The sequence below is a fragment of the Asterias rubens genome, chromosome 19 (assembly GCF_902459465.1).
Source record: "Asterias rubens chromosome 19, eAstRub1.3, whole genome shotgun sequence".
Lineage (NCBI taxonomy): Eukaryota > Metazoa > Echinodermata > Asteroidea > Forcipulatida > Asteriidae > Asterias > Asterias rubens.
Window position 1 is genome coordinate 5,189,778 of NC_047080.1, and position 16,095 is coordinate 5,205,872.

A 16,095-nucleotide genomic window follows, 5' to 3' on the forward strand; every position below is an offset into this window, starting at 1 on the left:
CTATACTGGCCAAGAACTTCATGGAAAGAAGACATGGATGGAAGTTTCAGGTTTAGATGTGGAAGAAAAACCCAAGATAATTATTCCAGGGAATGCCCAAGCCATCAGGTAGGGACTGAAAACCCAATCCATGAACTGCCCCCAGCGGGATTCAAACCAGGGTCCCAGAGGTGCTATGTGAGGAAAGATCCCACCTCACCAACCCATCCGCCTCCTCCTACTGAAGAGAACGTTTGAATTCATCTTACCTATGTAGGACACAGTGGACAGCATCCCTGAGATGCCAGCGCTATTTGAGACAATACAGGAGTAGTTTCCCTGGACATCGGGGCTGGCATTGATGAAGTTGAGCTGTCCCTCAGGGCCGATGATCAAACCAGGTATGGTCGGTAGCTCAAGTCCATCTTTCAGCCAGTTGATTCTTGGGATGGGAAACCCGCTAGCCGTGCAGGTCATTGTGAAGTTATCACCACTGGTGAATGTCACGTTACCACCGCTGATTCTGGCAACAGGTTTCTCTGAAAAAAAGATTTTTAGAAATGTAAAGTGAAAGAGCCATTCCAACAGGAAGGTGAAGCAAACATTTGTTGAAAAATAGGATTTGAAATTTGCATGGTGAAGATACCATCAGGTGAGGTTTGTCGAGGCACCATGTAATAAATGGTACAAGTTGTGGTAGTTCTGAGAAAAAAGAATGGTTTAAAGATACTTGACACTATTGGTAATTGTCAAAGACCAGTCTTCTCACTTGGTGTATCTAAACATATGCATAAAACAACAAACCTGTGAAAATTTGAGCTCAATTGGTTGTCGAAGTTGCGAGATAATAACGAAAGAAAAAAACACCCTTGTCACACGAAGTTGTGTGCTTTCAGATGCTTGATTTCGAGACCTCAAATTCTAAATCTGAGGTCTCGAAATCAAATTCGTGGAAAATTACTTCTTTCTCGAAAACTACTTTACTTCAGAGGGAGCTGTTTCTCACAATATTTTATACTACCAACAGCTCCCCATTACTCGTTACCAATTAAGGTTTTATGCTCATAATTATTTTTAGTAATTACCAATAGTGTCCACTGCCTTTAACCACCATTTGAGTTGATGTGTTCTTGAGTTAAATGAGTTGTTAAATGACTCGTTCTTCTCGGAACCGCTACATCTCATATGAAATTGATTACATGGTGTCTCAGCAAACCTCACTTAGTTGTAATATTCAAGTTACCATGGAAATCTAGGAACGTTAAGTTGCCCTTACCTTGTACAAACAAGAAAACGTTTTCATGAGACGGCCCTCCTTCATTGGCTGCGATACATCTATAGAGTCCAGAGTCGGCAAGATTGATGTTTTTAATCAGAAGTGAACCATTCTGAAGTTGAGAAACACGGTTATGGATCGCAAGGGATACGAAGGAGTTTGGCCGGTCCCATGTCATGTTGTATTCTACAGCACTGAAGATGACTGTACAGGATAGAATGGCGTTGGTACCGGGTACCACTGTCACGTTCTTCGGCTTGCCAAGAATGGGCGGGGCCTCTGCAAGTAAATAATCAAGGTATAGTGTAAATAATTGCAATTCCGTCTGTTTCATTAAAAATTATAAAAAACAATTCCCTTCCTTGGGTCTTCAACTTAAAATAAAACCAGCTTCAGAAATTCCAAATTTGATAACCAGGGTAACATTTAAAAAAATCTTTCGACAAGAAAAGTGTGGTTTTTTTGCAAATTATTTACATTAAAAGAAGTGTGGCATATGTCAGAGAATACACTTTTACTTTCTGCTTATAGCTTCTGCTAAGCAAAACTGTTGTGCTGAATAGATACTTGAAGTGCTTGCAGTATGATACTAGCTCCATGGTATAAACATCTGCTGACAAGAACGTATTACTTTGCCAATGTTTGTTATAAGTTAAAAGGTATGTGGCATACACTCTAAATTTCTGTTTATAGCTTCTGGTTAGTGAAACTGTTGTGCTTAATAGCAACTTGAAGTGCTTGCAGTATGATACTAGCTCCATGGTCTGACTGATAAGACAAGTTTCTTATTGACGACCCTTGGAGCAAAGAGAACAAGATGACAAATGATGCAGACACCCCAGAGAGTTTGAGCAGACTCTCTGACCCATTACTCTGGTCCGTTTATCCAACTAGGCCTGATTGGAGGAAACAGGGCAATGATTATTGGCCCATGGCAATTTGTCAAGATGAACCCGAGTGAGAAGGCTAACAGGTGCATGCTGTCTAGGTTATGGCAGCTTTGTCTTGTCTGGTTACAACTTAGGTTACAAGATGATGCTAAGTAGCTTGGGTTGTCCTGGATAGGGGTAGACATGGGTATGAAATCCCCAGTTCAATGTCAAGTGATTTAGTTTACAAATCTTCATGGGACTGACTTGAAAATCAGTCTGATATCCCCAGTTAAACAGTAAGGTAGAGTTCTTCTTCAACAGAGTTACCTCTGTACACCACACTAAATCCTCTGAACCATCCTCTACAATCCATCACCTACCCTCCGGGCCCTACCTTCCGGCCCCTCCTAACTAACAACCAGCCCCCCATTCTAAGTTTTCTAAATGGTATCACTAAACATTACAGAGCACTGAAGGCGCAAGATGGGGCGCTGGAGCTCTACATGTATCTATTAATGGAACATGAAATACAAATGGGCGCCATTTCAGCAAGCAAATGTTTTGTTATATCATTGATAGCAATATCATGGTCATTGTCTGCACTGATCTATTGATGCATATAAGGAGTTGCTTACTGCATGGCATTCAGTATACATTTCACATTTCAACCAAAGTTCTCTATCCTCAGAGCTCTGTAATCTTAGTGGACTACCACTTTGTAAGTTGTTTAGGAATGAACATGAAGACAATCTCAGCACCTACCTGTAATATCAAGGTATGTCTCAGCTCTCCTGGATCCTTCTGAGTTAGTCGCATTACATCCGTAAAATCCTTCATTTGCCGTTACAGAGTCGTGAATTTCAAATGTAGCATCAGCAGAATCACTAAAAGATAAAAAGTCGGTGAATACTTTGATTGGAGAGTGAAAATTGTCTTGGCCAAGCTGACTGCTCTAGATTCAGATTCTGGTGTCGTCAGGGTCAGAGTTTACCTTCATGTCACAGCAGAAACGGTTAATATGTCCTTTTGCAAGCCACTTAGCCATAGTTGCTTTGTCCTTAGGATGGTGCGTAAAGCCAAAGGTTGCGTGTGTTGTGTAATGCACGTTAAATAACCCAGTGCATTCATTGTAAAGAGAAGGGGCTTGCCTGTGTTTCTAGCATGGTCTGACCGCAACATGCGCCACCTCACTTTGTATCCCTTTCAAGGTGGTGTATTATGGTTGCTTCATTCATCTCATCAAATAATTCTTTAAAAATCTACACCACATTTGACAATTTAGCACCAGGAGTGCCATTTATGACAGACATGACGCATTAATGTTCACTTTTATTATCTTCACAAGGACCATCTTTGGCACTGTTTGAAGTTGTGCCCTGTTGCCCAAACTCTAATTTTGCATTTCCGCTTCATGACGCTACTCACCTAAACTGGTGAGTCTCACCAATGACTCTCCCATCTCTGGTCCAGAAGACAGAAAATGGTATCATACTGTCGACTTTACAAGTGATGACTGATGTATCGCCATAGTAACCAGGCGTCCACGGTACCATGGTTACCTTGGGAGGATCTAAACAAATCAGAATAAATACAGACATGAAGATCTTTGTTACCTTGAAGAAAGGAAATGAATCATCTTAACAATTAAAAAGGACTTTAACCTGAAGATTAAAGAGTAAAATTAACAATATGAAAACTGTTATTCTTGTCAGTTACTCACTTAAAGGCGGTGGACACTATTGGTAATTACTCAAAATAATTATTGGCATAAAACCCTACTTGGTAACGAGTAATGGGGAGAGGTTGATAGTATAAAACATTGTGAAAAACAGCTCCCTCTAGAGTGATGTATAGTTTTCAAAAAAGAAGTAATTTTCAACTAATTTGATTTCGAGACCTCAGAATTAGATTTTAAGGTCTCGAAATCAAGCATCTGAAAGCACACAACTTTGTGTGAAAAAGGGTGTTTTTCCTTTCATAGTTATCTAGCAACTTTGACGACCAACCGAGCTCAAATTTTCACAGGTTTGTTATAATAAGCATACATGTATGTTGAGATACACCAAGTGAGACAATTACCAATAGTGTCCAGTGTCTTTAAACCAAATTTGAACTATTAAAGAAAAAATTTAATCATCAAATAAGAGGAGGCAAAAGTGATGCATAATTTGTAAAACTTTGATCTCATTTCCTTCTTAAATGATAAAACTGTTGTAACAATAACAAAAACAAAAAGTTTCTTTTGCCCAACAGATGTACAACTGACACTGAACTTCAAATCTTGGCAGGCACCTCTTAAGGGAATCTAACCGGCAACCTTCCCCACCCTTCACATTTCTTAAATGCTAGATCACTGACCTCAGCAAGTGATGAAACGGCCAGCTTGGCGTCTATCTCCAAGCCAACTTCGCTTCCCTCATTTCTTATAATCCAAATAGAATGGAGATGCTATATCTCATCACCCAGTATTAAAAGGAAGCTTTCTGCTATTCATTGATTGATTGATAGACGAATTCCAGACTATAAAATGCTCGTTCATTATTCCTTAACTATTGGGAATTACCGAGATTCCTTTTCCAATTGTCTACATCCCACATTGCTTTAGGGATTGATAAATACTTGTGGACCCAGGAGATACTAGAAACCAATTAGAAGAGGAACTGGTTCTATTCCCAATGCTGCATCCAATCTGTTGGGTTTCCTGATTTGACAGGTTCGTCCTCCTATACACAAGAGATTCTGACCCTGAAACTTTACAACCAAAAGCATAAACTTGACGGTACTTTGTTGTGCGTGTTATGACAGTCAGCCAAAGAGTTGGAGTTAGTTTCTGGATGATTGAGCGACAAACTCTAGGGGGCAGCAGTTATTGTCTGCTTTCTGTTTTTGGTTCAACCCTTACTCTATGGTTCAACCCATGTAGAAATAAAACAAGCTGTCATCTGTGTCTGCTGAGCACGCCCTCTATGCCAGTTGCAGACATAGAGTAAAGCCCGGTTCATACTTCCTGCAAATGCGTAGCGAATTTCACGTGAATTTGACATTACAACTCTGTTTGCTGCGAATATTTGCTAAAGTTGAGCACAGTTCAACTGCTGCAAATTATTCGCTGCGAATTTGTGACGTCAACATTTGTATTGCATTTGCATTCGCAGGAAGTATGAACAAGGCTTAAAGACACTATATTGGTAATTGTCAAAGATCAGTCTTCTCATATGGTATATCTCAACATATGCATAAAACAATAAACCTATGAAAATTTTAGCTCAATTGGTTGTCGAAGTTGCGAGATAATAATGAAAGAAAAAAACACCTTGTCACACAAAGTTGTGTGTTTTCAGATGCTTGATTTCGAGACCTCAAATTCTAAATCTGAGGTCTCACAATCAAATTCGTGGAAAATTACTTTGTTCTCGAAAACTTTGTCACTTCAGAGGGAGCCGTTTCTCACAATGTTTTATACTATCAACCTCTCTTCATTACTCGTCTTCAAATAAGGTTTTAAGCTTATAATTATTTTGAGTTATTACCAATAGTGTCCACTGCCTTTAACTATTCAAAAAGCTTCTCTGAAATGACAAATTTGTTATTTCCAAAATACACAATGACAAAATAAAATAAAAAGATTTGCCTGAAACGAGCTCCTAATGGCACTACCTTACCTGGTGTTAAAGCCTCAATTGTTGTAGGTGTAATACGCTGGAACTCATAGCCGTATTTATCCACACCGCTTACTCTTATGTAATAAGATCCTATAGGTGGGACAATGTCTGAGACGGTGTAGACGAACCTATTAGGATCTTCTTGCTCCAGTCTGTACATACTAATCACATTACCCTCAAGATCGAGGAAATCTAGACGACGCATCACGCCCGGATAATCAAAGTTCTTTCCCTCGATCAAGATGTTGTAGACAAGACCTAAGATGGACAAAAATATAAGACTTTGTATCAAGATATTGTAGATACATGTAAGACCTAAGATGGAGAAAACTCTACCATTAACTTCCGTCTTTAAAATTTTCCTACAGTTATAAATAATGCCTCAACTGCTTCTGCTACATCATTAAAGGAACACCATCAAATTATCTTCTAGGCAATAAAAAAAGCGTTATTCTCCTAAAGATGAGCAGATTATACACAACCAGCTTTGCTCTTATAAGAGCCAACTGCCTCCTAAAAGAGTTCTACATGGTTGTACCAGCAGGTTTACTACTATAGAAGAGCCAGTTGGTTTGTTCTAAACATTTCTACTAGAGTGCTCTGTTCAACATCAACAGATTCTCAAACTTTGAGGAAACTCTACCAGGTATTTTTGGACCGACCAAATCTTGAAAAGAGAACAATTGCATGGTGTGCTGAAAGATCAAATCTGCTATTTGTTGTGAAATTGATCAACATTTAATGAAAAGATTCTTTTATCCAACTTCATTGGATGAAAATCTGCATGGATGCAAAATGCATTCTTCAAAAGCTGGGAATGTGACTGTTTTTTATTACTTTACTTCATCTTCAAGGATTTTGCCAAGATGAGTTCACAAAGCTAGGTCAAAGAATGACGCTTCACTTGTAAAAAAAACATTCATGCAGCAAAGTAGACACACAGACACTGTTCAAACAAGACAGACCCTAATTGGTACGATAACATCAGCGGAACTACTGGAATGTTACAAAAACAGGAAATGTTTAAGGGAAAAAAAACATCCACACTCAGGTAGACTTGTTTATCACATGACTGCTTGAATCAATATTTTTCTTGAAGACATTTGTCAAACTATTCCTGACCTTTAAAGCAGGGGATTTTTGAAGCAGATATAAAGAATTGCTAAAAAGTGGAAGTTGCATTAACACTTTTATTATATAACATGTATAAAAATTACAAAATGCAGTGAGATTTGAATTGATGGATTGAAGTTTGTTCTTTTCAGAACCACAATTCATTAGAGATGTTAACCCAAAGTTAAACCAATCTTCAGTTCTAGAACCAATCATCAGTTCTAGAACCATCTTCAGTTCTAGAACCAATATTCAGTTCTAGAACTAATCTTCAGTTCTCCTTACCTAAGATGGCTCGATGTGATGTCATATTAATATTCTGAGTTGGTTCCCTTGAGAAGCCATAACTGAAGTCCATCTGACTCAAACCGGTAACCCGCACCGTATGGACGTTACTACTACCGGCTTTCAGGTACCATAACCCGTCCACCGGTTCATTAACACTTATTATATAAACGTTATCTAAGTCCAGTTGTTTCTCTACGCCAGGATCACCAACTTTAACCAATCTCCCTGTCAGATAAAGATAAAGAACTCTCTTGAAAGACTGTCTTAAAATGCCAAAACAAAGAATGATAGAGCTTATGTTTCAATGAGAACATAGAATTAGCTGTTGTAAATTGCTTTTAAAGGCAGTGGACACTATTGGTAATTACTCAATAATTATTAGCATAAAACCTTTCTTGGTTACGAGTAATGGGGAGAGGTTGATAGTATAAACATTGTGAGAAATGACTCCCTCTGAAGTAATGTAGTTTTGGAGAAAGAAGTAATTTTCCACGAATTTGATTTCGAGACCTCAGTTTTAGAATTTGAGGTCTCAAAATCAAGCATCTGAAAGCACACAACCTCGTGTGACAAGGGTATTTTTTCTTTCATTATTATCTCGAAACTTCGACGACCGATTGAGCTCAAATTTTCACAGGTTTGTTATTTTGTGCACATGTTGAGACACACCAAGTGAGAATACTGGTCTTTGACAATTACCAGTAGTGTGCAGTGTCTTTAAGCAACAGAAAGGACCTATGATATAAATGCAACAAAATATTTAATGGCTTGATGTTTAACCCTAGCAGAGTCTTTCTCAAGAGTAAAAGAGAGAAAGACTCTGCTAGGGTTGAAACCTCAGGCCATTCAATATTTTCAGCTTTCGTTCATAAACCTTAGTTAAAAATCAATCTTTCAGCAAAGTCTTCCCCAGCCAATAACTCAGTTCATATCTTAAATGCACTGAACACGTTTGGTAATTGTCAAAAACCAGTGTTCTCAATTGGTGTATCCCATCATAAGCATAAAATAACAAGCCTGTGAAAATTTGGGCTCAATTGATCACCGAAGTTGCGAGAAAATGATGAAAGAAAAAACACCCTTGTTGGACGAATTTTTGTGCTTTCAGATAGGAATACAAGACTTCTTGCTAGAAGTCTTTTATTATTTAATGGAGAAATAACCTCTTTCTCAAAAACTCTGTTACTTCAGAGGGAGTCGTTTCCCACAATGTTTTATACCATCAACAGCTCTCCAATGCTTGTTACCAAGTCAGTTTTTCAGTTAATTTTTGTTTTGAGTAATTACCAAACGTGTACCTTCTCTGTCACTCCTAATTTAAATACCATATTTTCCTGTCCTTTTTTGTCTAACAATGGGTTACATTGATTTAAATGGCAGAAATATGAGATCTTGTTCCTTATGGAAGGTTACTACTAACTGGCAGAGTTGGCCAATTGTTGTTAAGGGGGCAGACTATTTTATACAAGACTCACTTTGAGTAATACACTACAAGGGAAACTGACTGGGTTAATTTCAACATGATGTTTGCTTGATCAAAGAAGAAAATTTCTAGGGCGAGACTTGAACCCTCAACATCTGGATTAATGTTTCAGCATTCTACTGACTGAGCTATCTAGCCCTATGTTGGCAGTCCTTTTTTGTCACTAACTTCATTCAAGTGTGACAGTCAGTTCAACCTGTAACTGCCGTATAGCCAGGGTTCACATCAACGCTTAAATACATTGGACACTATTGGTAATTGTCAAAGACAAGTCTTCTCACTTGGTGTATCTCAACATATGCATAAGATAACAAACCTGTGAAAATTTGAGCTCAATTGGTCATCGAAGTTGCGAGATAGAAATGACAGAAAAAAACACCCTTGTTACATGGAGTTGTGTGCTTTCAGATGCTTGATTTCGAGACCTCAAGTTCTAAACTTGAGGTCTTGAAATCAAATTCGTGGAAAATTACTTCAAAAATTTCTCAAAAACTACGTGACTTCAGAGGGAGCCACTTCTCACAATGTTTTATACTATCAACCTCTCCCCATTACTCATTACCAAGTAAGGTTTTATGCTAATAATTTTTTTGAGTAATTACCAATAGTGTCCACAGCCTTTAAGAATCAACTTGGACGTGACAGCAGAGGGACCACCAAAAGACACACTGATTTGTATAAATAAAGATGAATGAAGATTATAGAAGAGGATTTTGGTCTTACCTGATGGGTCTCTGAGTTCTATGTAAGGATTTAAGCCGCTTACTGAAAGCGTGAATTGAGTTAGATTGGAGTCGATTGGTAACGTGAATGTTGTATTTGCTGAGCTGCGATGATTGGTACTGATCAGGTTGACTTTACGAGATTGCAAAGAAATCTCGACAAACCTGAGAACCTGTCGACAAGAAAGTCACAGTTAAATAGATGTTTAATTTGCATCGGGATAAAGAATATTAATTTTGGATTTACCCATTCACCGATGTGTGTTAGCACTGTTTACTCGGCACTTTTCCGAGTTCTGTGAAAAAAAATCACAGGCATATTACTTGGATGGGATTTGAGCCCACGACCCTTGCAATTCTAGAGCTGTGTCTTATCAAATAGACCACTGAGATTGCCCAAAAGTCAATAAGGATGTTTTGCAATACACCACTAAGCAAAAGGCATGGAGAAAAAGGCATTAAAGAAATCCAAAAGGATGTTGTTGGTAACCTAGAAACTTCATTATTTAAATAAATATTCAATTGATTGTTGTTGGTAATCTAGAAACTTCATTATTTAAATAAAATATTCAATTGATTAGTAACGCATTCAAATTGTTTTACTGTTTTGTAAGATAAAGTCACTATGCCAACTTGGAAAATGTTATGAAATTGATAAAAGGGGAGTTTTATTGAAGTTTACATCAAATTCATGGCAATAGTGTTCCTAAAAAATCAAAAATCAAACTTTAAATTAATAATAATATAATGATAATTGCTAATTCTTATACATAACGCAGTTCAGAACTGAAAGAAATATCAATGCGCTTTACAAACAAAAAAATAACAGCAATAAATTGAACGTCATTTAATATGTCAAGAAAAAGATCTTTTACATAAATTTTATAACGATCCTTTGAATTGAAAGCAAACCTTTTTACACAAAGTGTTTTCTCTTTTAAAAGGGGGGGTACGCCAATCATTTCTTCACAAATCGGACAAACCTACGAATAAACTGACACACCTACTACGGCTTAATGGTCAGTTTAGCGGATATCAGACACTTTTTTAAGTTAACCTCTTGACAATGCAGTTAATACAAATGTGTATCAACCCACCGTATAACACAGGAAGTCAGATGTCAGCCTAACACAGTCTACTTAACAATTGTTTACCAGTATTTTCCTGAGGGGTATAGCAACAAAGGAAATGAGCCAATTCTGTCCAGTTATCTGGGCGATAAAGCGGATATTGGATTTGAGATTTCAGATATAACTAGGTCTCATCTTGATGCCAAGGTGAAACCTAGAGTTGAGGAAAAGGTTCATGGACTTCTCGTAAATCGTTTTTACGCGCGAGTTGGCAGTAAATTGCGATGCATGCTGGTCTAGAATCTACACCAGCGCTCACCTCATTTTACAGCTAACATACGTGAACAAAGTTGTTGGCAATTTTGCAAAGTAGTCTATATATCTATAAATCAAAAAGGGGCTTCAATTTCATTGTATAAGTCATTGATTAGTTAATTGTAGGCAGTTGTTTAGTGAAGTCATTTAAAAGGAACACGTTGCCTTGGATCAGTCGAGTTGGTCTTTGAAAAGCGTTTGTAACCGTTTGTTATAAAATGCATATGGGTAGAAAGTTGATGTAAAAGTAGAATACAATGATCCACACAAACATGCCTCGAAATTGCACTGTTTTCCTTTTACCTCGTCGGCCATTAATGGGAGTCAAATTTTTTGACTCCCATAAATGGCTGACCGTGTTAGTTCGCACAGTATAAGGAAAACCACGCAATTTCAAGGCAAATTTGTGTGGATCATTGTATTCCACTTTTAAAACATCTTTCCAACCATATGCATTTTATTTAAAAAAAACGGTTACAAACGCTTTTCATGGACCAACTCGTAGACCAATCCAAGGCAACGTGTTCCTTTAAGTTTAAAGTCTTCTGAAGCAATTGAAATACTTTGGAACCCTGGGCGGCAGCAGATTTAACAGGGAACTTTCCATTGTTCATGTAGTTCTGAGCATGGCAAATTTGTAAGGACAATGGATTACCTAGGTATGTTTGCTGCCACCTAGTATCCCCTGATAGTTCCCTAATCCTTCGCTCGTCCCCAGCGCATTGCTTTAACCAAAGGCGCTGGGATGGGCAAATGCATCATGCACTGTCATTAGTTGGATAATGCGCAGTCCCAGCATGCATCACACTCACACTGCACGCATGGCGTACTTCCTGGACAAGAATCTGTGCAAGCTGATTAGCCCATCCCAGCGGTCCTGGATAGACTGGCCGCTGGGGCCGAGCGAATCCTAATCCTTGATAACTATTAACCTCACAAGAAGTAAATTTCAAGAAATATTTGAACATTTACTCTCAGTGATATTTGAGTGGACAACCCTCAAAGTGAGGAGCACAATAAACCATTATCATACTGTCACCATCTTGATCATGATCCAATAACAGTAATGGATGCTTATGTTCATTGTACAAAAAGGAACCAGACTATTTTTCCTTCCTGCCTCAGTTTGATTATATTGATTTGAATTGGAGGAAATCAAAGATGGGTGCACCATGATAAAGGCCTTTGTCCAAAATAATGTATGATTTTATTTGTTTGTAAGTACCTCATCTACGTCTGATTTGTTGAGAAGGAAAACCTGTCCTGAGCTAGTAGCAGCGATCTGTTCATACGCCTTGAAGCCAGGGTGGGAGTGGTTCCCACAATCACCTGTCATGACAAATACCACCTGTAGGGACAGGGTAGACGGGAAGAAGAGAGGAGAACGGGGGTGAGAAAGAAGGGGGTAGAAGGGAAAGAGGGTCGAAGGGGAAGAGAGTCGACGGGGAAGAGGGTCGACGGAAAAGTGGGCAAGAGATAAGAGAAGGTGTGAGAATGAAAAGGGGCAAGAAATACGCGAGGGGTTAGAGTTTGTGAAAAAGAATATGTAAGAGGGGAAATGGTGCAAGAGTTGATGAGAAGGGTTCGGGTGAGAGTGAGCAAGAAGGGGTAGAAGAAAATGGGGAAGGGGGTACAGGAAGAGGTTGAGAGTGGTGAGGAGGAAGTGGGTGAGAAGGTGAAGTGGGTTGACGGAAAAGGGGGCAAGGGAAGAGAGAAGGGGGTGAGAGTTAGAGTTTGTGATAAGGAGAAGGAAGTGAAAGCGGCAATATAGTAGAGAAGGGTGAGAGTGGGTGAGAGGGAAGGGGGTAGAAAGAAAAGGGGGCAAGAGATGAGAGAAGGGGTGAGAAATAAGCGAGGGATGAAAGTTTGTGGAATTGGTAAGAGGGAAAATGGTGCAAGAGTGGATGAGAAGGAATGGGGTGAGAGTGGGTAAGAAGGGGTAGAATAAAAGGGGGTACAGGAAGAGGAAGAGGTTGAGAGTGGTGAGGATGAAGTAGGTGAGAAGGAAAAGGGGGCAAGAGAGGAGAGAGGGGGTGGGGTTGGTGCAGAGGAATTCAGGAAAAGGAAAAGGGTGCAAGAGTGGGTGAGAAGGGAGGGGGTTAGAATGGGTAAGAAGGGTAGAATAAAAAAGGCAATGGACGCGAAAGGGGTTGAGAAGGAAGAGGATAGAAGGCAAAGGGGCAAGAGAGGAGAAAAGGTGTAAGAATAGGTGAGAAGTATAAGGAAGAAAGGGGCAACAGGTGGTGAAGGAAGGGGAAAACAAACAAAAACATCAATACAATATTTTAATGACTTCTGTAGAATTTTGTTTAAAGGCATTTTACCAGCTTTTAAACAGTTTCCTTTTTATGAATTTTAACAAGTAATTTATTTCTATGAAGTACAAGAGCTGAAACCAACAAGCAACTAGGCAATAACAAATCACATTTAGTAATAATAATAAGAAGAAGAAGAAGAAGAAGAAGAAGCATTTATATAGCGCTCTATGGAGAACAGAGCGCTTTACATGATTGAACTGATAACCAAAGATATGTAAGTTGAGCAATGTCAATTTCGACCGCAAGAAAAAAGGCCCAAATCTAAACCGTGAAATCTTCTTGAAAAGACAAATTTCCGATGTAGAGTTAGAAATGTCTGCCGAGTTCAGAAGGAGACTGTTTCCTATTGTCCAGTTTCTAACTTCCTGTGCGTGCCACACTCTCGGATCATGACGTTGTATGGCTTACATATGTGACGGTTTGCCAAGTGACACATAGACAAAGCGTGATGGAAACAAGTCGACCAATCAATGAAATTTTCCTCATATAGCCATTTTAAATACAAAACATATATGTAGCTACATGTAGATATAGAATAGTTGTGACTATTGATGTATTCCCAATGTCTGCTTAGTTTATATTCAAAGGAAAGGGATGTAATGAGCACAACCGAGACATTAGTTTGTTATGAGCTGGTTAAAAAAGTTGACATTTTGAATAATAGTAGCTCTTGACAGCATTTACTGTGTAACAGACAGACTTAGTTGATCAATAATATAGGAAAATCCTGATTTGATGGGGGCGGTAAATGTTATTTTTTTAGAGTTGATTGCTTTCTGATTTACAAATAATGAATATTACAACACAGACAAGGAAGCCCCTTATCTGGCCTATATTCAAAGACAATGAGTTGTGTATTGAATATTTTATGGTACTGCCTAAAACAAATCGTGTCAATTCTATAAGGATGACCCAGATTAGTTTCCTCTTCAATGTCAAAGGTCACCGATAGTTTCCTGTTTAATGTCAAAGGTCATTGACCGTACCTGACTCTCCTTCTCTTGTATCAACTTCAAGACTTGATTGACGAGATGATAATCCTTGGATCTAGCATCAGTAAAGACATAGATGAAAGATCCTGGTAAACTAATATTAAGAGCTTGTAAGATTGCTCCTATACTGGCTTCGGGACAATCTCCACCTCCGCTGACATAGATGTCTTGAAGTCTTTTAACAAACTTGTCTGGATCTGTTGTGATGGTAGCTGGACCAATGTCTGTAAGAAAGAGAGATAAAATCAGTAATGATCGTAACAAAATCAATTTGGCAACATAGACACCGTTCCCACTGGACCCCGCATTGATCTCCCAATTCGAGAAAAGGGCGATCAAGACCCTTGTGGATTAATGGGCGACCAAAGGTCTAGTGGGAACGCAAAGGGCGATCAGACCACGCAATTTGCTAGCGAAACAATGTTCTTTTGAACCCACTTCCAGTCCGAAAAAGGGGGATCAATGCCCGATCAAACTCAAGTGGGAACGTGACTGCGATTTCACGCCTGCAACTAATCTTGTTGCGGGATCCCAATCTCGCAATTGTGGATCCAGTGGCAACGCGCTGATAGGGATAGATAGCTGAGTTGGTAGAACCCAGGCGTGGCAGGAAATTTTGTCCTCCAGAGATTCGGTCCCCCATATGGTAAACTGTGTACAAACTTCCTCTGATAGCGCCCTCCTTAGAATCATCCTCCTCAGCCCATGTGAATTTTCCCATTTGGGGACCAAATTATCGGCAAACCGAATTCCATGGGACACCGGAATGTCAACCTGGAGGTCGCAAGTTCAAGACTTGCTTGAGTACATTTTTCCTGGTTCAGCCCACAAATAAAACAAATTTTGCATTCACTTCTGAGAAACTTTTCAAACATAAAATGTATGACAAAATAATACACATCAACCACCGAATGTGAATTTAAAAAAATTCATTCTCAAATGTCATAATAAGAAACCTCAGAGTTTTTTCTTAACCTCAAAAGACATGTGAATAATGACAAAACAAAACATTCCGCAGTTATAATTGAGAAGCAAAACATTGCTGAAATATGAAAGATTAGAATCAAAACAAACTTGAGGGCTTAAACTTTTCAACTGGGATGAAAAGATGTTTTCCTTCCATTAAAGCAATTCCAAAAGTCAGTACAACACATTTATCAATGTTTCAACCTACTTCTTATTTAGAGTGAGAATTCCCCAAATAATTTTTCTTTATTGTCTGTCCTTTAATCCAACCCCAGACACTGGGTCAACTGGATCAAATTTAATAAAAACGTCAAATAACTCACATGAACCGAAACAAAAACAAATAAATAAGAACACATAAACTAAAACACCTGTTGCCATTGCAACTGATTAATACATGCAAATAATTCAATCAATGTATTTGTCATAAATCTTAGAGTTCAGTACAGCTGTCTCTATTGGATTGAGAGAACATTATTGACTTTTCTCAGGGTGGCCTAAAGAATTGTTTTCAGTGGACACCATTGGTAATTACTCAAAATAACTATTAGCATAAAACCTTATTTGGTAACCAGGAATGGGGAACTGTTGATAGTATAAAACGTTGTGAGAAACAGCTCCCTCTGAGGTAACACAATTTTTGAGAAAGAAGTAAATTTTCTACGAATTTGATTTCGAGACCTCATCTTTAGAATTTGACGTCTCGAAATCAAGCATCTGAAAGCACACAACTTCGTGCGACAAGGGTGCTTTTTTTCTTTCATTATATCTCGCATGGTCTCACTGGTCCTTGACAATTACCAATAGTGTCCACTGTCTTTAAGTCAGGACTCTGGCAACTTCTGCAATAAGACTTGATATTGAGGCAACCTGAGCGTAATGTTTTAAAAACATTGCAAATTCAACAAGGAAGCAGAGAATTAAGTGCAAGTGACTTTTTGTTCCGCAGACTTGTACACTTGGCGTAGTTATTTGTGTTGGATAAAGTCCAAACCCAACCTAAGTTAAACTATTAACCCAATGGCATGGATACATCAAT

At 38.6% G+C, this 16,095-nt stretch overlaps 1 protein-coding gene across 3 annotated transcripts in view; it reads right to left on the reverse strand.

Annotated features, from left to right (window-relative positions):
* The window catches only part of LOC117303191 (hemicentin-1-like), a 95,437-nt gene that overhangs the window by 56,317 nt on the left and 23,025 nt on the right, over window positions 1-16,095 (reverse strand). For all 3 annotated transcript variants that reach the window (XM_033787324.1, XM_033787325.1, XM_033787323.1), the window contains exons 2-10: window positions 14,085-14,314; window positions 12,006-12,128; window positions 9,397-9,568; window positions 7,188-7,415; window positions 5,790-6,047; window positions 3,553-3,697; window positions 2,890-3,011; window positions 1,256-1,534; window positions 249-518 (exon numbers count right to left, since the gene is read on the reverse strand). In XM_033787324.1, the coding sequence (XP_033643215.1) occupies window positions 249-518; window positions 1,256-1,534; window positions 2,890-3,011; window positions 3,553-3,697; window positions 5,790-6,047; window positions 7,188-7,415; window positions 9,397-9,568; window positions 12,006-12,128; window positions 14,085-14,314 (1,827 nt within the window). The remainder of the gene's footprint in view (window positions 1-248; window positions 519-1,255; window positions 1,535-2,889; window positions 3,012-3,552; window positions 3,698-5,789; window positions 6,048-7,187; window positions 7,416-9,396; window positions 9,569-12,005; window positions 12,129-14,084; window positions 14,315-16,095) is intronic.